Source organism: Miniopterus schreibersii, assembly GCF_964146895.1.
Source record: "Miniopterus schreibersii genome assembly, chromosome: 14".
Taxonomy (NCBI): Eukaryota; Metazoa; Chordata; class Mammalia; order Chiroptera; family Miniopteridae; genus Miniopterus; species Miniopterus schreibersii.
This window is the reverse complement of record NC_138114.1, coordinates 51924012-51949104: the sequence shown is the minus strand read 5'-3', so window position 1 is coordinate 51949104 and position 25093 is coordinate 51924012. Positions and strand designations below refer to the sequence as shown.

The 25093-nt window shown below is 44.7% G+C and overlaps 1 protein-coding gene across 1 annotated transcript; it reads left to right on the top strand.

Annotated features, from left to right (window-relative positions):
* Nucleotides 1-648: 648 nt before the first annotated feature.
* Nucleotides 649-24648, top strand: GLRX3 (glutaredoxin 3). The gene is made up of 11 exons (XM_081158859.1): nucleotides 649-768; nucleotides 6087-6195; nucleotides 11533-11607; nucleotides 12454-12655; nucleotides 17627-17799; nucleotides 18031-18092; nucleotides 20135-20192; nucleotides 21720-21772; nucleotides 22120-22159; nucleotides 22243-22335; nucleotides 24400-24648. Exons 1-11 carry the CDS (start codon nucleotides 692-694, stop codon nucleotides 24448-24450), a joined length of 993 nt encoding a protein of 330 aa, XP_081014985.1. The 5' UTR covers nucleotides 649-691; the 3' UTR covers nucleotides 24451-24648.
* The last annotated feature ends 445 nt before the right edge of the window (nucleotides 24649-25093 follow it).

Genomic DNA, 25093 nt, shown 5'->3' with positions numbered 1-25093 from the left:
ACCCCTATACACCTGTAACTCAGATGCAGCGGTCCCCCAAAAAGGTACCTGACCTGAGTGGAATACTCTCTGTTGCCTAAGTCAGAGTATGTTAAAGCTCAGAGGTCATCAGCTGACGTCAGGACTGTTTATATCAATAACGGTAAGTGGAAAGGGCAGGGGGCAGACTGGAAATCTCCAGGAGTTTTTCCTAGCTTGACGTGCGGAGTGTGCTCTGAAGCTGGGGCTTGCTGCTTTCAGCAAATCCCATTTAAAGGAAAAATCTGGGTTTTTAAAATAGTCACATGGAAAAGGTGATTACTGCCTTTTCTGAAAAAGATTCCTCTGGCACATTGCCCTGGTGCATCACAATCGCATTACTTTTAAAATGACAACATCGTACAGGTATGCACAGGTTGACTTCACTTACACTCCCATAACTCGCACACCCTCTCCCAGCTGCGGGGGGACCCGCAGGGAGGGTACAGGGCCCGGAGCCCCAGCAGCAGCTGCAGCACCCGGAGAGCCAGGACCCCCGAGGCTCAGGGGCGGAGCGCGGCCGGAAGCCCCGCCCCCGGCGGCCCGGTCCCGGATGGCGCCTGCGCAGACCTGGGGCAGGGCGGGCCCTGGGCGGGGCTTCCCCGCGCAGCCGCCGTCGGCCCCGCCCCCATCGGCGTCCGGCGCTCGATTGCTCCTGTCTGGCGGCTTCAGCATGGCGGCGGGGGCGGCTGAGGTGGTGGCGGTCGGCTCAGCCCAGGAGTTTGAGGAGCTGCTGCGCCTCAGAGCCAAGTGAGCGGGGCGGCGGGCGGGAGGGGTGAGGGTCGCGGCAGCGGCGGGCGGAACGGCTCGGCCCGGCCCGGGCGGAGAGGCGGGCGCAGCCCCCGGGGCCCTGGTTCCGGGCGGCGGCGGCGGCGGAGGAGCGGGGCCCGACCCCAGATCCCGGGCCCGACCCCGGCCCGCCGGGCGCTCCTAGGCCCGGGTCCCCACCCTCCAGCGCAGGCCCAGACCCGGACCCCGGGCGCGGCGACGCGGTTACCGAGCGCGGGGTGGGCAGGGGCGCGGAGACAGCCCCCATCGCGCCGCCCGCCGCCCGCGGTGACGGGAGGCCTGCGGGGGTCCGCGCCGCGGGGGCACCTGCTCGTCTCCCTTGGGAAGGACACCCACAGGGCTGCCCAGAGGCCGCGTTGGGGACAAATAGGGACCCGGACCTTCAGGGCTCGCGGGCGTCGCGGCGACTACTGCACCTGGCTTGGGGGGTCTGTCGCGTCCTCCGGCCCAGGCCTGGGGAGGCTGGTGGGCGACAGGGGAGGGAGCTGCGGCGTCGGTGGCCTGCGAGCGGCCCCCCGCTCGGCCCCCGACCAGCCAGGTGGATGGACCCTGGGCAGGGCTCACGCTGGGCCTCGGTTTCCTCACCGCGGGAGGGAGTGGAGCGGGGCCCCCCTCGGGGGGGTTAAGCGAGGTGACGCAGGGAGGTCACGCGCGCCGCCCCGCACGCGCGCCCTCGGCGTGGGCCCTCGGGGCTTCGGCGCCTGCGTGGAGCGCACGGGCAGGAAGGGCTCTCGGCTCACGCGGGGGCAGCGGGATTTCGCCGAGAGACAGGAGCCGCGTGGACCAGCGCGGGTGACGTGGGGAGGGCGCGAGTTCCCGCCTCGCTCGGAGCTGGCCCCGCGCTCCGGGGGTGATGAAGTTAAGAGCGTTAAAGCAGAACAGCCCCTTTGGCACAGTTTAGGGTCACCTGGAACATTGTTCAAGAAGAAAAAGGACGGGGACCGCCGTTTACTCAGTGATGAAAGGGGGTTTGGGGTTCATCCCACCGCCCACGCTAAAGCAGCGAGGTTTGGGGGTCCAGAGGCGGCCTCTCAAAAGGAGCAGGGCTTGTGTGGACCTGCCCTGCGTAAGTGAACTTGTCCCTGGAGCACGATTTTGCTGTTTCCCATTTTGTGTGTGTGTGTGTTTCGTTCTTTAAATGCTGTAGTCCTCACAGTCGGTAAAAGTTAAAATGTAAATGCCTTTCGGGTGAATTCTTGCCACTGGTCTATCCTCGAAGCGACGCAGAAAACACTACGCCACTCCCATAGTTTACGTGGGCACAGAGGGCGTGATGCCAGGCACCTGGGAGGGTACAGGTCCCTGCAGCTTTTTGTGAAAATGGAAGCATGGAAGAATATTAAATGGCAGTCCTTAGTGTAATCGTTTAAAGCCCACTTTCCAAATCTTCACTTCTCTAGAATTTTACAATTTCATATGAGTTGAAAAAAAGGTTTTTTTCTTAAATAATCTAATCACAGTGGGGATAGTAACTGCCATTTGCAGAGTAATTAAGGTTTTGCCTATTTGTAAAATATTTAACAGGATAGTGTTTTAAAATGGTTGCTGCAGATAAGAAAGGGTAGGAGCAGAACACCTGTAATAATAGAGAAACAGCTGTTTATTGAGCACTAATGGTTTCGAACCACAGTAGTCGGGGTTTGAACCTGGCCTTTCTCTGAGGTCTCCTTAAACGGCTCACTCTGCACTTGGGCTGTCCATGAAGGTGGAGAGAATGCTTTTCTGCATAGTCCAAGCCGGTGGCAGCATTCCTGCCTGTTTCAGGTGTGTGTCTTTATGACAGTAGGTATTATGTACTTAATTGGAAAGTGGACGTTAAGCATCTAAATGTGAGAATATTATGAATAATATGAAGTAACAATTAACATTAATATCATTCTTCAGTTTTCCAAGTGCTTTTATATTTTTGTTTGATCTTCCCAACATCCCAGACTGTTAGTCATTGCTATTTCAGATGTGGAAGTTAGGAGAAAGTACTCTTTAAAACCATGTTAATAGTAAAGGAATTTAAGTTGTATGTGTGTTTTTTCTTTCTTTTTTGCATGTTGGTTCATACTCTTAAAAAGTTTGGTAACCTATTTTAATTTTTAAAAAATGTAATCATATCCCTTGCCATTAAAAATTCTTTGACATGATTTTAATGGCTTTATAATATTTTGTTACATGACTGTTAAAAATTGTATTGTTAGACTATATATTTTTAGAGGTACTTGCTATGTAAAATAACGGGCAAGTATTCATATACATAAACCTTCGTCTCTTTAATTATGTTCATAGGATAGATACTTGAAAGTGTGTAAGAAATTTCTGAAAGTTCCAGTTTAATTTTAACCAGCAGGATATTTAACTATATCTTTTTTTTTTTAAAAAAATAAGTTTTTATTGATTTCAGAGAGAGGAAGGGAGAGGAAGAGAGAAAGATAGAAACATCAATGATGAGAGAGTCTTTGATTGACCGCCTCCTGCACACCCCCTGCCGGGGATGGAGCCTACAACCCGGGCACGTGCCCTGACCGGGAATCGAACCCCGATCTCCTGGATCCTAGGTCGATGCTTAGCTGCTGAGCCCTGCCAGCCGGGCATCAGTCTATCCTTTTTATCACTGAATATTACGATCTTAAAAATCTTTTTTCAATCTGGTAAAAAGTTGAGGCATTAACCTTATAATAAAATACCCAGGTCTTAATTGCTAGGTGTGATGAATTTTGACAATTGTATACACACAAGTAACCATCATTTAAAACAAGGGTAGAGAGCCCCAGAAAGTTTGTAGCCCCTTCCTGAGAATCCTCACCACTGACCTGCTTTCTGTAGACTTGATTTCCCTGTTCTTGGACTTGCTGTAAATGGAGTCATGCAACTCCGGGCTCCTGTGTCTTGCTTTGCTCAGTATGTGTTTGAGATTCATTCCTGTTGTTGCATGTCTCCATAGCTGGTTCTTTTTTATTGCTGAGTAGTATTCCACCGTATGAATTTACAACAAGTTCTCCAGTTTGTGCACATTTGGGTTATTTCTAGGATTTGGCTTTTATGTCCAAGGCTGCTGTGAATGTTCTTGCATGGATTATTTGGGGGCTTGCTTCCCGTCTCACCATGCCTTAGGTCTTGGGGTCCCCTTGTATACGCTCCAGAGTCTCTGTGAGACGAGGCTGGAGCATGCAGAGGCTCACGTGGGAAGGTTTTGAGGGGCCAGGTAGATCACTTCTGACCTGCATCCCAGCAGCCAGAACGCAGATCCAGGGTCCCGAACAGCTGCAAGGAAGATGGAAATGCAGCCTAGCTGTCTGCCCCAGAGGAAGAGGAAGCTGTGCTGGAGGACACACAGGCCTTTCTGCCCTAGACCTTGAGGTCACCTACTTGCACAGTGCAGCTTCCTACTTCTGCTGATACAAATGACAATGCACTGCTTGGTAGCCCCACAGTGTGTTCTTTCCTGCCTTAGGTGGATCTCCCTTTAGAACTTCCTGCTCTCCTCCTGTTTTCCTTGGTGTATCCCGGGGCTGCTTTCCCTTCAGCATCAGTCCTATCTCTGCCCTTGTCATTATCTGTGGTTTCAGCAATGACCTTGCTACCTGGGAAAACAGGACTTCCAGAGGCATCTCCCAAGCCCTCCTTCTACTTGTCCCTCTCCCAACACCTATACATTTATTTGTAGCTTCACCCATTATTGATGCCATTACTTCTGATCCAGAGGAGACAGTCTTTCTCAAGGTGAATTCCTCTAGATCTCCCCTTCTGTGGCCTCTGAGACCTCGCACACTCAACCCCTGTCTTCCTCAGCCTCTCCCTGTGTCCCCTCACAAAGTAAACTGTCCAGGTTTTCTTGTATTAAAACCCATTCCTTGATCCTGTCTTTGCCTTTGCCTCATTCTGTTTACAGCCAGATCTCTTAAAGAGCAGAGTTCTAGCAGTCTGCACTTCCTCATCTTCAATCTACACGCTGCAGTGTGACCTGCCCTGCCACCACTGGAGTTCCTCCCCATTGCTAGTTGTCCTTCCTGCTGCATCAGATGGTTGTCACCCCTTCCTTGTCGTCTGGGAGGCCCTGTAATCATGCTGTACCTTTGGTCTACTACCTGAGCTCCTTTTCCTCCACCTGTCCTGCTTTCTGTTGAGGATCCCAGAGGCTCTGACCAGGCCTCTGTCCCGCTGCATGGGTGTGCATGGTGCCAGACTATTTCTTGATTCCCGAAGCTGCAGAACAAGTGCAGACTTCTTTCCTGAGTTCCAGACCATCAGGAACAGCCCATTAGACTCCCTTTCCACTCAGGTTGGCAGCTTCTGTACTAGGATCTGTCGCTGAGCCAGAAACTCAAGAGTCAGCTCTAGACTGTGCCACCAGTGTCACCAAATCCTACCCCTCCTGCCTCTGAAACCCCAGTGCCTCCATTTGCTTCCATTCTCCTGACACTGGGTAGTAGGCACTTCATCCATTCTATTTTACTGTATTATTTTCTTTGCCCACAGGTTAGTTATCCTTGGTTCCTCTCTGCATGTAACATATTTAAAACACGTTTCCTTTCTGATTTCTCAGATCTTTTTTTTTGTTTGTTAGGGGGATTATATTTGAACTTAGAATTTTATAAAACTAGGGTTTTTCATTTGGATATGAGGATAGACTTAAAGATATCTTTGGCAAGATAATTTTATATGAGAATAGTTGATAGATATATACAGAAATTCCTAAGAATTTCATCAACAGTTTATTAATCCAGTATTAGTCTGTTTATACTATCAATTTTTAGAAAATCTTTTGTAGCATAATATAAAAAGTATGTCTTTGTAAAAAGCAGTTCAGTTTTTTCCATGTTTTCTACTTGGATGCTTTCATTTTCAACATTTTATTCCTGTTCCTATGGTTGCGATTATGCTCCTTCATCGTAGTACTGTGTTAATAAGGTAAATACTAACATTAACAGGAGTCATGCTTCTACTGTCGTTTTTTACGAACATTGTACTTTAGCTACAGAAATCTGGTCTCCACCTTTCTAAGGGTCTGAAAATAGAGGTGATTTACATGACTGTTAGTTGAGATGGATGACTATCCAGAACCACCTCATGTGAGCTAAGTAGTGACTCAAGAAATATCATTAACTTGAAAATTCACCTAAAAGATCCTTGTATCTCAGTCTGTGTTTAATACACAAAATTCTAGCAGAATGAAAAGAATTTGGGCAGTTCTCATAAAATCTTTTGGTGCTAGAAATTAATCTATATCAGTATTTGCTTATTTCCAAAGATACCATGATTTTTTAAAACTGCATTTTATTTATTTACAGGTCCCTCGTTGTGGTCCATTTTTGGGCACCATGGGCTCCGCAGTGTGTTCAGATGAACGATGTGATGGCAGAATTAGCCAAAGAACACCCCCAGGTTTCGTTTGTGAAGGTATTTCATGTTCAGTGTCATGTCTTTTAGGAGTTTATATGAACTAATGTGAGAGAGGAATTCCACATGTTTATAGTTGAGGTTGGGATCTTTTATTTTTGTACTAGACTTTTCTTAAAAATCTTAAAATAGTTTTGCATTTCTCAAGTACCAGCTAGTGTAAAACCACACTATCCCTAACAGGTGTGTGGGACGATCAGGACCAGTATAGAGCAGAATAGGCTATGGGGGTGGGGGGGTGCCTATGAGCAAAAGCAGACTAGATCACTTACTGTGGATAATTGTGGTTTTAATAGAGGAAAAATATTAACAGACACATTTCATTGAAAAGCTAGGTGTAATGTGGAAAGTGACTGAAGAAAGGGGGTGCAGGTGCTAGGAATGGGGGGACAGGAAGAGTTGCTCTCTGGATTGGGCAGACTTGCAGGAGAACCCGAAGGTTTTTCTAACTTGCTCAGGAAGCAGAGGACAAAGGAAGCTGGACAGTCTCTCTTGCTTTGTGTGTGTGTACCGAGCTCTGCATGCTGCATATCTGCAGTGTCTCTTGAGCGGGTAAGCACTGGGAAGGTGATCATTGTGGCCTACTTGGTTTAGTACATTTAACACTATCATTTGGGGCTGGTACTGGTTTAGGCAAGAGGCCAGAATATGAGTTGAAAGTCTATGAATTATTGCAAAAGGGGCACACCCTCTATTCAAAAGCCTGTATCCTTAGGATTTCAAACAAACAAACAAACAAAAAACCCAAGCCTTATTTTTTAAAACCAGAATTTGCATTCATAATACACATTGGTAAATATACCTGTAGATAGAGTTAAAAGTGACATCAGCTGGCCTTGTGTGCCACTTCCTATGTAAACTGAAAACACAGAGATTGCACTAATTCATTTGTGCAGTAGGTGTATAATTTTCAGACAGTTTCTCTATAGATACGTGTGCTCTGAATAGGTATTGCAGTTAGATGGCTCAAAAATCAGAACTGAAAAGCTGTGCTGAGAAGCCTCACCGTGCTTCCTCCTGTCAGCTCTGTTGTCCCCCCATAAGTAATTGCTTGTATTAATTTTGTATGAATCCTTCCAGTGTTTCTTTATGCAGATAAAGCATGTATGAATATAATGGCTAGCTTTTTAAAATTTAAGGACTTATTTAAAATTCCAATGAAATGTGTAATGTAACCTTAGAATGTAACCCTAAAATGTCCAGTATAAATAATAGAAGGGGACATTAAAACTGCATGTTTGGTCAGTGATAAAAGATAACGATTACAAGTGAAATGAATGATTAAACGTTTCAATCATAAGATTAATCAAGATGATGGTAATTGTCGTAAGTCTGCTTTTATGTGTATAATGTTACTGGTTTAGGTAGCACATTGTTCCTAGCTGCCATCTGAATGATTTATTTAACGGGACTCTACAGTTACTTCTCACATTGGTACCAGACTTGGCAGTGAGACTTTAAGTTGTTCAAGTGCTTAAGTGTCTCAGCAAGCCAAGGTCAGGAAGCCCTTATCTGTCGGAGATACCTGACCCCAACTGCATCTGCCGTTCTCGGGGAGGGTGACAGTGTAGATGGGTCACTTGTCCAGGTGTGGTTACTTTCTGGCTATTTGCTCTGTGGCACAGTTTTTCTTTCACTGGACGTCAAGGAGGGCAGAGGCAGTTGGCATGGAGTTTGTGAGGTGGATCATTTAAAAGACTGCTGGTGCTATTCCACAGTGAGCATCTGAGAAGTGAAATATTTGCGAGATCTAGTGGTATTTCCTAATAAGAGAGACAGTCATTGGAAGAGCTGGGGGAGAGCTTTGAGGCATAGGGTTAGCAGGTGCAGACTGTTGGAGGGGCCGGCAAGGCCAATGGGGCTGGCGGGGAGCAGAGGAGGAGAGGGTATGACTTGTGGTTGGAGAGGTGGGCAAGGGCCAGGTGGCCCTGTGGGTAGTGGTAGAGTTTGGGTTGTATTCTGAGTGCAGTGGAAATGACACAGTCCGATTCCTAAGTCGATTACTCTGGCTCCTGTGGAGAATGGCTTGAAGGGGGTAAGGGTGCAGACTAGAAGCAGGTACACCAGTTAGGAGGCTATTTCACTAGGCCAGGTGAGAGATGCCCTGGACACTGGCAAGGAGAGAGCATTGAACTGATGTCAAGGGCTGAATCTGCTTATATTTTGGTGGGGGAATCCAGATGACCTTATATTTTGATGGATTGGATGTCAGGGATGAGGGAAATAAGATTAGTCAAGGTTGTCTCCTTTTTGATTTGAGCAACTGGATGGATTAAATGATAGGAACTCAGGTTTAGTGGGAGATGACAGAGAGAGATCCATGTGCTGATGTCGAGTGCTTACGTGGAGGTGACGGGAGAGGTCTGGCCTGGATGCAGCGTGGGTGTCATCGCCATATTGGGGCTACTTTGAGCTGTGGGGTTAGACGAAACCCATTGTAGGGGAGTGAGTGGATTAGCAGACTCAGAACCAAGTCCTGGGAGGTGTAGCCTCAGTGGTTGGCCAGAGGTGGAGGAAGAAGCCAGAGATGAGTCTACGAGTTAGAGAGGGAAGAGAAAGCAGAGAAAGGTCAGTGTGGTCATACTTACCGAATGACACAGAAAGGTCAGTAAAATGAGCAAAAATGAGTGACTGTTGGGCTTGGTAAAATGGCAACATGGCTCTGGAGCCAGACTGTCTCCCTCCACAACTCAACAGTGTTGTAATCTTGACCAAGTCACCCAACGTCTTCCAGGTCCACTTTCTTCTATAAGAAAGGTGTAATGACAGCACCTATAGTTGTGAGGATTAAATGAGTCAATATACAAATGCACCAGAACCCTGTCTGGCTGGGTTAAATCATAGCTATAAGCCATTAGTATCATGGTGGCCTCTGGTGACCCCTGGTAAAATTGAAGTAGACTATAGAGAGAGGATGCCCCACCTCTGGATTTATCTTGTAGTCACACCCCCGCCTCTGCTCACCCCTTCTCCACAGACCCACGGCACGCTGCTCGGGAAGGGTCCAGGTTTAAGATTCACTGTACAGGAAGCAAGTGGTCCCACCAAAGGCGTTCTTTGTGGTAGTCCATTTTGGAAATGTGCATATTTGGTTGGTCCTGAAGTCATGAGTAAAATCCTGGCTTTGAAATTTAATCTTCCTTTCTGATTGTTGTAGTAGAAAAGTTAACCGTATTGAAACAAGCACAGGCTTTGTAGTCAGGCACACTGGATTTGCTTCTCAGCTTGGCTGCTGGCCTGTGTGTCTTTGGACAAGTTACCCTGTACCTAGCCACCTGTGAAGTTGACATGATATGCTGCATACCTGTCCAGGTTGTAAGTAGGCTGGGCATGCTTATGTAAAGGGCCTGTCATGGTTTGTGACTCAGAGTAGGCCTTCCATGAAAGGCCTATCTGTTGTCCATCAGAGATATCCTCAGTGTCTTCTGAATGCAGATAATCGTTTCATTGTTATAACTCATGTTTTACAGTCAACAAAAATATTTCCAGAGTTTTAGTGCTGCAAAGGTTTTTGGACTTCACATACCCTTGATATTCTGGAGAGTGGCTGTGCCTTTATTGGTACTCCTGGCCTTTGCTCAGGAGGATTTGTCTGTCTCCATTGCCTTTGTCTGATTGCGATTGGTCTCGGGGAGCTCATAGAGGGGAGGCACATGTAGTGGTCGGTCCGCCTTCAGCAGGAATGTCAGGTGGCTCATTTACTTCCCAGAAGAGTGGTCAGTAAGGGACCTTACTGGAACCAGGAGTAATGTGAGAAGAGACCAGCTTTTCAAAGCATACAGTAATTTTTTTTGCGTGAGGATGCTACCTGCTTTGTTCTGGGTTAAGACCATATTATCTTGTTTCTATTAGTGTAGCCCTCCTTTGGATTTGTACTTTGCTGTTAGAGTTCAGTCAGACCAAAGGTGGGTATTTATTGAGCCCAGTGCCCAGTCCGCAGTGCGTGGTGGGCACTCCTCGATCTCAGTTGAAAGACAGGAGATAATGAACTGCCTTTGTCGTCACTTTTTCTGCTGCTCTTTGGTTTGACTGTGGAATTGTGGGAAAGAAGCCAGCACGGACGTGTCTACACTTCACAAGAGTCTGTTCTGAAGAGCTGCCTCCCGTGCGTGGTCTTGTCTGTTCTTTTTCATTTTTATTGGACAGCTGATGTTGATTTAAAGTGTGTCTAGTTTTGCACATAAATACATTTAAAAATGAAAATAATTAAAAATATTGTTTCAAAAGGGTGTTCTAGAGAAGAAAGAATGAAGGTAGTAAAGCAGCACCCAAGAATAATTGAGGGGGAGAATCACCCAAGACAAATGGCTGTGCCTCCCACTAGCGTCAAGATTCACTTGCGTAGATTTGCTGGGTTGGTTAAAGCTCTAGCTAAAAATAGTGTTTCAAACCCAGTGGAAATCTTTCAGTCTTGGAAAAATACAGTAGATATATTTTTAAAACTTTTAACAATATAATTTATCAATAAATTTTATTTCCTACAGGTATAATGTAAATACAGATTTTTATTGGTTTTAAAAAGTTTTATATTACATTGACAGTCCTATGAGGGAAAGATACAATATATGTCAGTTTTTTTCAAAGTGCACTGTTTATAAAGTCTTACATAAATAGCTTTATAGTAATTGTGTTCTAATTACTGGGAAATTGTGTTACTAAATGTGTTTCAAACCCGGGTGTCAGCTCTCACATGGTGTCTTGTTGAGGGGAATTAACAAGCATGCAGTCATCTCATTTTACAGGCACTCAAATGGGTTTAGAGACCCGAAGCAAGGAACCTGCAAAGTATCTGCTTTGTGCTCAGCAGCCTTGCAGGAGTTAAAAGTAAAATTTATCAGACATCAATAGTTTATTGAAGAAATACTCCTTTTTGCTTCATAATTTGCAGAAGGCTGCAACTGTCAGTCATGATGTACTGCCTCCTGAAATTAGTCAATAGAGCAAACAGCAAGAATTGCTGTGGGCAGAAAATAAGCACTGTAATCATGACATAACTGGGGTCAGTGATTTATGGATTTCAATATAGTAGTAGCTGCATATGATTGAAAATTTACTAGGTCACTAGTGCACCAAAAATTTTATTCACAGCCTCCAGGCATCTTTTGAAATGTGCAACAAAATAAAAACCTCTGAACCTGTTTTGACATTGCAGACTCAGTGGATGACATGCCAGCCCAGTGAGTCTCATTTAAATGTAAATGTGTCATAAACTTTTGTACCACACTCTTTAAAAAACATCAACTACTTGAAGGGATAATGCATGTGAAACTGGTTTACATATCGAAGTTGTCTAAAAGGAACTTTTTATAATCAAGCTTAAATTCTCTTATTTTAAAGTTGGAAGCTGAAGCCGTTCCTGAAGTATCTGAAAAATATGAAATTAGCTCTGTTCCCACCTTTCTGTTTTTCAAGGTAAGAAGAAAGCTGGCACAAGAGTCTCCCTCTGCCTGGGCCGCGGGGTTTCTGTTTTGGGTCCTTTGTCCTCTCCCCTGACCCCTGGACATTCCCATTGGGTTGTTCCTGGTTTTGCCCCTTTTTGTGGTCTTGGTGTTTGCTTGCCCGGGGCCCGGGGAAAGTGAGTGGATTGGAGGTCCAGCAGCCAGCACTGGAGCTTCTTGAGAACAATTCAGAAACATGCTGTAGACCCACAGTGTTTCCACGCTGGGTTTGAAGTTGGTTGCTAAGGGTGTGTGGACAGAGTAAAACCTTGGGCTGGTCCTGGTTTGATTAATGACTCCCTCAGGAAGCCGTGCAGATCTGTGCTTCGGGCGTCCCTGGGTGTTGCCACAGTCCCCAGTACCTCCTTTATACTTAATAAAGGACCCATCCCAGCCAGGGTGGGGAAGTTCTTTCTGTTTTAGGCGAGTCTCTGATATGGTTTGAGTTTGAGATGTAGAGGCGATGTTTACAGCCAGCATAGTGAGTCTCATTAAATGTAAATGTGTCATAAACTTGTTTATACCACATTCTGAAAAACATCAACCACTTGAAGGGATTTGACACTTGAAAATTTACAGATGTTTTCCTAGTACGTTCCCAAAAAGAAAAAAGAAAAAAAAAGAACAATTAGTTATTTCTAAGATTGAGATGCATTGCAGGCAGTTGGAGTCAGGTTTTTAAAAACTTTTCCAATAATAGTGTTGACCCCTTAAAAATTGGCTAGAACTATGGATTCATACTTGTTATAATTTTGGAGCCTAAAATACAGAGGTGATGAAAGAATGCCACACGTATTCTAAATGAGTTTTTTAACTTTAGAATTCTCAGAAAATTGACCAGTTAGATGGTGCACATGCCCCAGAGTTGACCAAAAAAGTTCAGCGACACGCATCTGTGGGCTCCCTCCCACCCAGTGGTAGTGAGCACCCCAAAGAAGACCTCAACATTCGCCTGAAGAAATTAATTCACGCTGCCCCCTGCATGCTGTTTATGAAAGGGACTCCGCAGGAGCCGCGCTGTGGTAAGATGCTGCTGTTAAGATCCTGTAACAAAGGGGCCTTCATCAGGATGGGTCAGATGAGGTGCTCACGCTGTTTTCATGCTGTGCCATGCATCGTATGCTTGGGTTCAGATACCTCCAGAAAATCAGAAAGGTTCTAATTCCCAGGGGTGTTAGATAATTAATTGGGTGATGTGAATTAGTTTGCACTACAGATGCAGAATGTTGGAACCAAAAGGCATCTTAGAAGTAGTCTAATTCAAGACCTTTGTTGTATGTGTAAGTAACCCAAAGATGTGAAGGCAGCTCAGCTTGCCATGGTCTGTCTCCTGGGCAGAGTTGGGATTAGGTTCCAACTGCATATTGCTGGCTCCATGAATGGGCTTTTTGCCTGTTCTCTTAACTTTATTGTTAACAGTTATCCTCTCCTTTGTGGCAGCCTCCTTTTACCACGTCCAGGTCCAGCAGTTGCAGGGTTACTGGATTTGGCTAGTGTCCTGTGTCTGCCCGGGTACTGCCGCCTGTCCTGTTGCCTCTCAGAATCTAGTAACTGTGTTACTCACCCATTGCTGTCATTTCAAGTTTGTAGCTTATGCTAATTTAAAGAGTCCTAATTCTGTGTCTTATAGTCACTCTTGTTTTCTGAACCACATAGATGCTTGTGATTTTGTCCTTAAGTAAGTTTTACAATTATTTGACACCCCCCCCCCCCGGTATTGGGCTTATGTTGTTTCCTTTGTACTATGCCGAGTACAGCAGTATTCTGCATAATCAGGCATTTAATGCCTTTGGATGGTGCTGAGACTCTAAGAGCAGTTGTTTCAACTGCACAGGAGGGGCTTTGTGAAGAAAGGTGCTATTGATGGGATTACTGCCTGTCCAGGGTGACTTTATGGAAATAGCCAGGCTTCCAAATAAATTTAATTGTAAATTCTTCCCTATACGGTTAGTAAATTACATATTAAATCACGAAAAGTCTAGTTTAAAAGTGAAGTTTCAATATGAATTCTAAAGAAAATCATTTCTTTATCTCTCAGTTCTACTTGCAGAATTTCTTTGCCGATATTCACATGTCAGGTGGCCAGCTACTTATGTACTGAAGCTAACATGGTCTGTCTCAGAGCTAGTACAGAGAGCCACGGGCAGTCTCTGGGTGGTGCTTTGTTTTCAATGGAGGTTGCACTGCTTTACTTTCTGCCATCAGGCATGAAAGTCATTTCTTGTACTTTATGTGCTGACAATAACAGGACTTAGAATATCAGTCCAGTCCCTCTGTGAGTCTGGAGTGCTGCAGATCTGGCTGCAAAATGTGTGTGAACCTGTGTGAAGGTTAGACAGGTGAACCTACAGGAAAACCAATAGAATATTCTCTTCTCTTGGATCAAACAGTAGCATTCTCTCCATCTCTGCTGAATGATAACCTAATGAAATTGGCAAGTGGGCTAACTGAAGCTTGGGGCAGGTAACCAAGGTACCAGAGGTGAGGACAGATTCTGCCCCTTGCCACCTGCCTTGATAGCTCGAGGTGCAAGTCAGTTACCCTCCTGTGCCTTCATTTCTTCCTTGGCAAAGGTGAAGGTTGGAGCCAGTCTCAGAAATCCTTTTCAGTTCACTTAGAAATAATCATTTTCCTGCTTTCCTTTTACTTAATTAGACTGAATTTATGATGTATTTATGGCCATTTTTATATTAACTGTCTGAGTGGCATTTAGAAGACTGTACAAATAAGTTAGAATAAGAGAAGCTGTAAAATATTTCAGAGCGATCTGGAAAGCACGATATTATAGACATTTAGGTAATAAAAGACCTAATTAGGGAATTAAAAGATTTTTAGATATCAAAGATTTTACAGTTTCATTCCGTACAAGTACTAATTTTATTCTTTATAATTTTTATAACTACATTTAAAAAAAATTATTTTTAAATTACAGTTGACATTCAATATTATTATTTTGTATTCCTTTCAGGTATACAGCATAGTGGTTGGACAATCAAATACTTGACAGAGTGTTTCCCCGATATTTCAAGTACCTATAACTACATTTTTAATAGGCTTTCTGTTTCCCCATACTTTGGTTTCTGTTACAACATGTCTTTCTGTCCCATATAATAAGTAGATCATTTTACAGTGCTGGCAGTCTCTAATAAAATATCTGCCTAAGGATTCATTGGAAGGTGCTTTTATTTGTGCCCTGTTACTTCCTTCATTGACTCTGCTCCTGTTGTTTGCCTTTTTCTGTGTGCACTGAGACACACACTCTTATCTTTAAACTGTTTTCTTATAGGATTGTGCATGACTTCCACCTTCCTTCCTGAGCCTGGTTAGTGGGAAATTGTTTTGCTCTTCCGTTGGTAGGTTAGAGATGAAGCGTGGGCAGAGCCTCCTTTGTAAGCGCAATGGCCACTGACTGCGTGGACTCGGGTGGCTGGTACCTCTGTGTTTTGCACAGAATTCACTTGGAAAGCTCTCCCGTCAGTAGTGCCCATGGCTCCTTTTGACTCCTTTGGTGGAGTAGAGCTACTCTTGCTTTTTGATTAGCTGGTCCCCACCTCACTTTCAGTTAATCAGGAAACATGAATAACATTTAAATTTTGTATTGAGGAAACCTTGAAAGCTGTTCCCGGGTCCACCCTGGAGTCTCCTTGGACTCAGCCTAGCCCCTGCCTGGTTTATGCCTCTGTCGACTTCACCTTTCCTTGGGCTCTGCCTACAGGATTGTAGAGTGTTGTGAGCCTGACATGTTGACAGGGTCTCAGTCGACAGGATTAGATCATCCTCATTTTGTGCTCCTCAGGGGGACAGACAGAAAGGGCCCGCATGTTTTAGGGAGATCTTTAAAAAGCACCGAGATGTACATCTTTTTAAGCAGAATGTTAAATCCTCAGACATGCAGGTTAATTAAGTTATTTGGGAATTCTTTTATCTATTTCAGTTAACAAAGCTTTCAGCAGAGTGAAAGGTATTTGACCACAGTACAGAAATTTCTCCTGCAGTGAGAGTCATGTAATTGGGTTTTACTTTTTAAGTCAGACACAAAAACATTGCAGGTTCAGAGTGTTCTTAGGGTTTCATTGTTAGTGATGAAACGTGGCAGTTAGGTTCATTGTTCATGGCTTCGTTCGCGGTGGAAATGGCTACGGGTAGAAAGAGTGGTTCTGTGGCAGTTAAACATGGTTTTCTACTTTTAAATATTTTTATTGCATGCATGCACTTTTCTTTAAAAAAGGGTGTGTAAATATTTTGTTATTAGAATAAAGTCTTCTTACTATTTTATCCTTAAGCATAACATTTCCAGTCTGCCACTTTAACCCTTAAAAACGAAACACTACCAATCAATCTTTCTAGTCTGCATGTAATTGCCTAAAGCTAAAACAAAGCTTTCTCTCAGCCAGTTACAGTAGAAATGAGTTAATATATTGGCAGCAGAATAACTGTCAGCAATCGGCCGTTAGCTGTTTACTAATGAACTCCCGGATGAATAAAAAATTTCAGAATCAGTGTTTACTTCAGGCTGTACATGAACTTAACACTTCAGTTGTAGGAAAAGCAGCTTCTACACAAATAAATACGGCAGGGGAGACAAAAGTAGGTTTATAGTTGCTCATATGGAAAATAATACAATGATTAATAAATAATAATACAAGAATAAGCTGTGTGTTTGTGTCCTCGCAGCTGTAAACCTGTTTACCCGCCCTGTACCGTGTTTCCTCTCAGCCAGCTATGGGCTGGGAGGTGCTTGGAGCTTACCATAGAGCCACGTTTTAGTAGGAAAGGTGCTGTCCTCTGGCATCAAGTAGAGCCTGTTCTTGAAATAACCTCATACTCAATTTTATGATTTTATTTTATTTACAAATGATTGCTGATGCTGTTAAATCTGTTTTAAATTTTCCAGAGACTTAGGACTGTCTGAAAAGAAGAATGGTGGGGTGTGAAGGAGTCCCGAGTACTGAAAACAGTTGGGAAGGCTTAGCTTACGGAAAGAAAAATAGCCCCTTTCAGACAAGACTAATAGATTATAAAAGACCGATATTCACCCTCTTACTCTCAGCACTAATGTCATCCTAAGAAAATGATGTCAAAAAAGTACGGAACAAAAATGTGTCACCAAAGTATAATAAAATCATGGAGCATGAGATGGTCACTAGGGTGCAGGGAAAAATCACATAACGTACTTTGGGGAATGTAAATAGTTTGAAAAAAGAAACTGTCAAGTTATGACACCAGATGAGAAAGAACACCCTCAGCTTATTGACAGCTCATATATAAGAGCAGAGGGGGCAGCTTTGAAATCAGTGTACGGAAGTACCCATATTAAACAAAACAGAACATATTCACCTGATTTTTAATTTCTTCTATTTAGAGTAGTAAAGGTTGAGAACTGCTAGGGTGGTTACACGGGATATAGTAACAGGGAATAGAAACCAAACCGAATTGGGTTTCCAGTGTGGTCAAGTAGTGGTTAAAAATAACTACTGTAGAGCTTTCTCTTCCCCCAGTATTGATTCTCATAGATGCACAGAACAGAGTTGGGAGGGTCTGTCCAGAGTGTCCAGGTCAGCCACCTGATTGATGGGGCGGGACAGGTCGGGGAGGTGGCTGCCCAGGGCTTACCTGTGACTCCCCTGGGTGGATGGAGCCAGGTGCAGGGCTTGAGGCTTTGCTTTTTGACCAGTACTGTTTCTTTTACAACAAAAAATGTGCCTGATATCAAAAAGGAACTTTGATAAACACACACATTTTTTAAAAAATTTCACAAGTGTATGAAAAAGTTAAATCATACCTGAACATGTGGTATGTGGTTTAGCGTTAGATAAGGTGTTCTTGGAATTTGTTTTCTCTTTACACACTATTCAGATATGCTTATTAAATCACTGGCAGAATAGAGGCAGGCATCTATGTTTCGTAGATATATGTATTCTGAATTCAAAATTGTGTGTATGTATATGAACGAGAGAGAAACTAAGTTTTCTATTTTCTTTTTCCGTATGCAGGTTTTAGCAAGCAGATGGTGGAAATTCTCAACAAACACAAGATTCAGTTTAGCAGTTTCGATATCTTCTCAGATGAAGAAGTTCGTCAGGGCCTCAAAACCTATTCCAACTGGCCCACCTATCCCCAGCTCTATGTTTCTGGCGAGCTCATTGGAGGACTTGACATTGTGAAGGTTAGAATTTGGAAGTCTGTACCGGGTATAGAGTCTTCAGTAGAGTGTAGTTTCATAAGTGCTGTAATAAGTTTAAAGTATAAATTTCTCAAGAACCTCTACATTTGCCAGCCTGAGTCTGGAACATATACATAGCATTTCTGATGAGATGATTGTGACTGGAGTTTGTTAGGGTGTGACCAGGATTTACCTATAAACGCTTTCTTCAATGGGCACATGTGTTTATTTCAGGAGCTGGAAGCATCTGAAGAACTAGATACAATTTGCCCCAAAGCCCCCAAATTAGAGGAAAGGTAAGTGTTTTAAGAGTTTTAAGTAGTCTGTCATTATTTTAAAAATATTTTTAAATTCTCAGTTTTGCATTGCCTTTCATACAGAAATCAGAGATTGTGTTGTATGCCAAGGTCAGCATTCTGTGTGTGCAGTCAGACAAGTCACACTAACTCGGCAAGGTCTGATTTAGGCTGGGGGAAGTTTTGTGTCAGTTTAATGATTAAGTGCAGGATATTCTTTGTTTTATAGAAATGTCATTGCCACAATGGGACGACCAAGTTTTAGTTGTCTCTGTGCATTTCGGAGCCAGGATTCAGCTGTCTTGATGTCTAGGTTTTGGTCACCGGTCCTGCTCATGGCATAAGCCTGGTTCTTTGTTTTCCTACATGCGGCCTTGGTGCTACTGCTGTCACTGTCCCACTGGAGCCCTGGAGTGGGAGTGGGACAGCCAGTGCTGTGTATGTGGTGCCTGCACACACACGAGATTCTCGTTGCTTTTCCAGACCACGAGAACTTCACATCCAGGGAGATTTCGGGCTGTAAAATCCATCCGACTCGTTTTATGAAGCATCTCAATCAGCTTTTAGACATTTTATCTTATAGAAATTTTGGACTTTGGCCTATAGGGAGACTTAAAGGAATTTTTATTGCAATAAATATGAATTAATGTAGAGGTTTAAAAAGGAATTTTTTTGATGTGTAACAGCATCAGGCATTCATTGTTGGGGCTTCCGATTGTAAGATAAAGCTTTCTCTTGTCCCTTTGTTGCCATTTAACATTTTGAGAATTTCTAAGTGTTTAAAAATGAACACCTGATTTATCTACCCTTGATTAATAAAACAATCCTTATAAATAGCATTTCATATATGTCAAGCCGACCTTTAAGTGGTGCACTTTCTCAAATGGTTTACATCCTTTCCTGCCTTTTTGGTAAGAAAATGATGCTGCTCGTCCCTTTGTGACTCCAGGGTCCTCTGCTGAGCTCTCCTCGTGGCCCTGGAGGCTGTGTGGCCTCAGACTTCTGTGGTCATGTCCTGCTTGTCTTTGCTTTTCATTTGCTCTCTGTTGGATCCACCTGTGTCTCCTGTGGTCAGGCACCAATGGATGACTGTCTAGAATTGTATAGGAAGTTCAGTGTATTTTGAGTAATAATTTAAAGGGCTCCTGGTGGGAAAAGTGCAGAAGCCAGAGTTCCTGGGCTTGGTGACATCTCTGAGTGGGACAGAGGGACCTGTTTGCTTCCCTGGATCCAGGTGGTAGTTACTAGGTGAGAGATTGGGATCAGCATCATGCTATTTCTTACTGTTTTTTTGAGAATTAGCTAATAGTACTGTATTGAGAGTGCACGACTTGCGCTTCCATTTATGACAACTTTATTCTTTGAGGAGATTTGGAGCCATGAGTGATCCAGAGAGACAGGGACAGGAGGAGAACATGGTGAGGGGGCCACCATGCGGCCTAGAGGGTCGTCAGCAGCCATTGTCCTCACGCTAACTGTTGTTCTGAGATCTGTTTCTAAACTCTAGGCTAATATGCAGATGGTGAAAATTCTTATAGCAAGTTAGCTCCTGATGTTTGAAAGATTGCCTGAAATTCCAGCCTGAAGTTAAGTTGAGAGCATTTGATTTTAGCAGCTAGTATTAGTGGTGTTCCTAGACTTAGCACTGCCCCTTGGGTAGCCATGTGCGCACTCAGTGTGCGGAGCTGTGCACAGCCTCAGGATGAGAGGGAACGCGCAGGATGGAGTGCTGGAGGTTCTGGATGGGCCCCTGATTGAACAGTTCCTTACTGAATTGGGTATTATTATTTTCTTAGAACTGAGTTGATGGGCTTAAATTGCAACTTGAAGGAACATTTGTTGCCTTAAAAAGCCATATTGTATTTTACAGCAGCTTAGGGAGAGAGAGAGATACAGGAAAATGTCAATGCATTTGCTTGTTTAATGCCACTAAGAGCTGTGAACTATCTTCCTGCTCCCCCTCAGCATGCACGTTCTGAGCGGAGCGAGAGTGGGCTTTAATAACTGAGCTGAGCCGTTCCATGTCATTTTTCTCTCTTTAGGCTCAAAGTACTGACAAATAAAGCTTCTGTGATGCTCTTTATGAAAGGAAACAAACAGGTAAAGGACTCAAAAATGGTTTTGCTTGTAATTTCTTTTGATGTTAACATCTGCAGCAAGGGGACACTTACCGTCTTTTTCCCAGCTTTAGCTAATGAAGCCGCGGAGGTACCAGGAAGTTATCTGGGCCTTAATTGGTGCTTATGGACATCAAACCAAGTCATCTGCATTTTCTGGCTGTGTCCTCAGCATCTCAGTGGGGTGCGTTTCTTTCTGTGGCCAGACTCTCAGCTGACTGGTCAGCACTGCTGGCACTCCCTGCTCTGTGAGTTGCTGTCATGACCGTGACTTTATCACAGAGTGCAGTCTGGTCACTGTGCTTGCTGAGTCCTGGAACCTCATGGTTCTCGGGTTTGCAGCTGGAGACCATCCTTGGAAGTGTCCAGGACAGACAAGTAAACCCTGGCTGCCTCCTGTGTGCTCAGTACTTGTTTGATAAATGAGTGAAATGGTTTTGGCAGTTTTCTTTTCTGTAACTGCATATTTGTCTTTTTCTAAAGAGAGTTCTTAATGTTTATCAAATTCTCAAAGGGCCTGCCCCTAACTGGTTGAGAACCACCGATACATTGACTTCCCCCTAAAGTCCATTTTGTCCTGTGGCTCCTCTGATGTCAGGGCCACATTTGTTTGTAACAGGGGTTCTTGTAGCTTCCTTGACAGCCTTACAGAGCCTCACTTTCCCCTTCTGTGAACAGATGGCAGATGCTTCACAGCGTCTCAGAACGAGGTCACGGTAACTCGTGTGGAAGTTAATGTAACTAATACAGTGGAACAGCTAGTGTACGTATGGAATTAGTTAATGTAACTCATAATGAAAGCAGTATGACTAGGAAGGTGATCATGGGAATTTCAACATGATCACTGGGTAAGGACCTGGATTCTCTGACTAGTGTGCACTGTACATGTATTAAAACAAAGTAGTGGAACTGATAGTCCCCAGTAGTTTTTTTCGTGATTATTTTTATTCTCAAAACACTTTTTTATGGAAGCCCAAACAGTCTTTGTGCATTTTGGGAACATAATTATTAACGCCATTAAGATGTTTGTGGGTACCAAGTCTGTCCTCAGGATTGATGGGGTTCGGGATCCTATGCCTGAAAAAGGTGAGATTTCCATAACCTCAGGAAGTGTGGATCTCTAGTGGGGTGTAGTGGAGCAGGAAAGTGACGATGGTGGCAGAAATGCTGAGTGTTGAGATCCTCTGTGTAAGTGACGTCTCAGGAGGGTATCAGGGTTACTCGGAGGGACTTCCGACCACAAAGATTAGAAGCTACTGGACACACCTTCCCGATGGTGACAGACTGATGTGAGTCTGTGGGCTGTGCGTCTAGGATGGTGTCTGGGGGGTCAGTACTTGGAGTTGCAGGGAGGATGCCAGGTGTCTTCTGGACCCTCACCTGTCTGACTGCCCTGTGATGTGAAGGGGCCCTGGGAGGTCTGTCCATGCCCACGGCAGAGCCGTAGGGGCAGCCATGCATGGGTCGTGTGGAAAGGTAGCACATCTTCAATTTTTTTCTCTACATTTAGGAAGCTAAGTGTGGATTCAGCAAACAGATTCTGGAAATACTAAATAGTACCGGGTAAGTACGTCTTCTGTTTGAGAAATTCTGACTCTTCAGTTACGTCTGTACCTTGTATTTCCCGTCTGTTCGTTCTTGCTGTTCTGCTCTGTGAGTGCTTCATGTTCGATTACAATGGAGCGTTCTGGCCAGTGCCAGACCCTAGCTCACATAAGTGTGTTGGGGTGACTTATTCTGAGTAGTGTGTGACAGATTAAGAAGTAAAATCTTTTCTGTTTTTCTACAGTTAATTTTGTTACCACCAAAACGGTTTATTTACTTTTCTTGAGTATTTTAAAAGCACGAATAGGTGCTACAGTGTCTGTGTAAAACTGAGCTGCCTGTTAAAGCGTTTCTCCTTTTTGCAGTGTTGAGTTTGAGACGTTCGACGTTCTGGAAGACGGAGATGTAAGTTCCTGGTTGATGTCCCTTGTCTGTCTGTCCGCGCTCAGGCCTGATTGGCAGGTCTCAGGCTCCTTTTGTTTCCACAGGTTCGGCAGGGATTGAAAACCTTCTCCAATTGGCCAACATACCCACAGCTCTATGTGAAAGGGGAGCTCATTGGCGGGCTGGACATCGTTAAGGTGAGGTCCCAGCCCATCTGGCGCCCTAAGCAGCTGAGAGCTGGGGCATGCTGGCAAATTAGAATTTCATTTTTAACAGGAGCCCTCGGGCTGTCTTTGCTGCCTTTCTCTTCTGGCCTCACGTCCAGTCGCTGCTATACCAGTGTTACCATGTCTAGGGCTGTCATGGCCTGTCATCTCACTGCCACTGCTGTGTCAGACTGTCCTCACCGCTCACCTGAGCTAGTCTCTCCCTTGCTGTGGGGCCTCTCCCGACACTGGCTGCTCCTCCGGGGAGCCCCTCCAGTAGTACTGCTTCTAGTTCTGTTGGAGATTAAAGTTTTAAACTCGCACTTTGTAATGTGAAAAAGGCCGAGGCTGACCTGCGTGACCAGTGCTGTGGGTCGCAGGTTTTATAAACGTGGCCTTCCCATGCAGAGGCTGCTCTCCTGGTTCTTCTCTATGCAGGTGTCTCCGGCTGGCTTCCAGGTTTGACATCACACTGTTCAAGCAAACCAGGGAGGCATTTTTCTAGTAAACAATCTTACTCCCGGTGGAAAAAAAAGTCTAACTTAGTAGCTTTTGAATAGCCCGGAAGCAACAGAAAGAGATCTGTATTTGTTATTTTATACATGTGTTTTATTTTTGTAAGACACAACAGTCTTCAGACCCCAAATTCTCTCGAGCCTGCTCTTGTCTGAGTGGTTTATAGCCTGTACCTGAGCCATCGGTGACTCCTGGGAAGATACAATCAATAAATCTCACTTAATTCTACAGCCTCGCTGCTCGGGCAGCCTCTTCTTAGGTACATAGCAGGGTGTTTGCTATATAACTTTATGCTTACCTGCCGAGAACATAGATGTTTGGAAATTTGTTCTTTGGGAAGATAACTGGGAACAGCTCTTGGATTGGCAGTTTGGTGTGTTTCTTGAAGAGTGGGTTCTTCATCTGTAGTTCAGTTAAGACATCGGTTATGTTCCAGGGGGTCTGTGCTGGCTTTTCTGTCGAATGGGTGATTGGCTAAATGAATTAGTAAGTCAGTGGCTCAGTCTCCTGTCCTGAGGACCTTAGCCACTGATTAACATGGACTCAGTGAGTTAACCTTAGCTCTGAAGAGCCTACTCCTGCAGAGTTTGGAGAGAGTCAGAGTATTTAGATCCATTTGCCCTTTAAATTGCCCATGAGGACAGTTGTTGTGTCTCAGGACTCATGCCGACCAGCACACTGCTCTAGTGCAGGAGCCCGAGAGAAGCCTCGTCCCCTTCACCAGAGGAGGGGTCACAGACCTGAAGAAGCAGGCGAGCTGTCTGCGATGCCACATCCAGGAAGTCCTTGAGGCCACCGGCCTTCTGGGGCGTGTGCTCAGTACGGCCCTGTGCATCCTTAGGTGCAGCAGAGTGCTGTTTCCTGGGTAGCAGATCCCAAGACATCACTGAGGACTGTGAGCGCCTGTAACAGGATCGCACCCACCTGGGTTTAATCCAGAGATGAGCTCGAGTGGGGTTACTGATTGATGTTCAGGTTGCTTCGTAAGAACCTGACATGTGACATCAAATTATTTTAAACTAGAAAATCTTACTCTTTTTTGTCACATTTTACACTTGATGGCCATATTCCAAATTTTCTGAAAGATAGGCACAAAATGCTTCTGAATTACTATGTCTTACTTGGTTTCTGGCCTTTACATTTATATTTACGCAGTAGTGCTGTTGCTTTTCCAGGTTGGGTTGGAGTAGTGACGTGGGCAGCGGGTGTTGTGTGCACGTTTGTGTGGACAGTAACACCTCACTGCCTTTCCTTCAGTCACTTGGTTTCCTCCCCCATCTGTCATTGCTGTTGTTTAAATAGGAGGCTTCACTGTCTGTCCCAGTTGCTGCATTCACTAAGGCTAAACAGTCTGCTGGCTTTAGAGAAACGTTTTACCTTAATTTTGTAACCTGACAGTCGTCTGATGGTTTGTGTGGCCTCATACTTAGAGTGTTTGGTGAACTGGTGTCTTTCTGTTCTCTGATGCAGATACAGTCTCTAGTTAGGTTGTTTTCTACATATATGTGTACATGTTACTGTTTTCTTTTTTATTTTTAGGAACTGAAAGAAAACGGTGAATTGCTGCCTACACTGAAAGGAGAAAATTAATAAATGTTACACATGTTGCCCAACTAGTGCAGGAAATACTTAGTTACAGCCACACAGCTCCGGGCCAGGCCCCATCCTGGACTCGGGGAGGAAGGGCTTCCTCCCATCGCTCTGTTCCACGGGCTGTGCTAAAGAAATATATGTTACGTTTTCCCACCAAAAACAGAATGCAATAAACATCTTCGAATTCAATTAAAACCATTGTGTAAAAAAAAAGTATGTTTTTACAGTGATATTCAACTGTAGTGTCTTTACAGTATGTCTTTACAGTGACCTGACCATAATGAACTCACTTTAAATCTCTTTCCTAACCTGTGGGCTCCTTGTAGCAGCTATGAACAGACTGTCTCAGCAAATGGAGAAGGGTGATGGAGTCTGATCCACCACGATGTTTACAGCGCTCACAGACCAGACCAATGGCTCCCCTCACTGGCCAGAGGCCTCTTTACAGCGTGGAGAAGTTCACATGAACATGTTTTCTGACAGCTTTGCTGAGCTGGCACTGGTGGGACTGGAGGTGGTGCAGGGCGACTCGGGATCATTTCAGGGAGCCCAGTGGTGTGCTCCTGGGAGCAGTGCAGACGCAGCGGCCCTGCTGGAGCGGGGCCCAGCAGGCACTTTACACAGCATGGGGAGGGGGCAG

Coding starts and splice junctions, on each gene's coding strand:
- GLRX3 (XM_081158859.1), top strand. CDS start 692: ATGGCGGCGGGGGCGGCTGAGGTGGTGGCGGTCGGCTCAGCCCAGGAG. Junction 769..6,086: donor CTGCTGCGCCTCAGAGCCAA/GTGAGCGGGGCG, acceptor ATTTATTTACAG/GTCCCTCGTTGTGGTCCATT. Junction 21,773..22,119: donor GAAATACTAAATAGTACCGG/GTAAGTACGTCT, acceptor TCCTTTTTGCAG/TGTTGAGTTTGAGACGTTCG.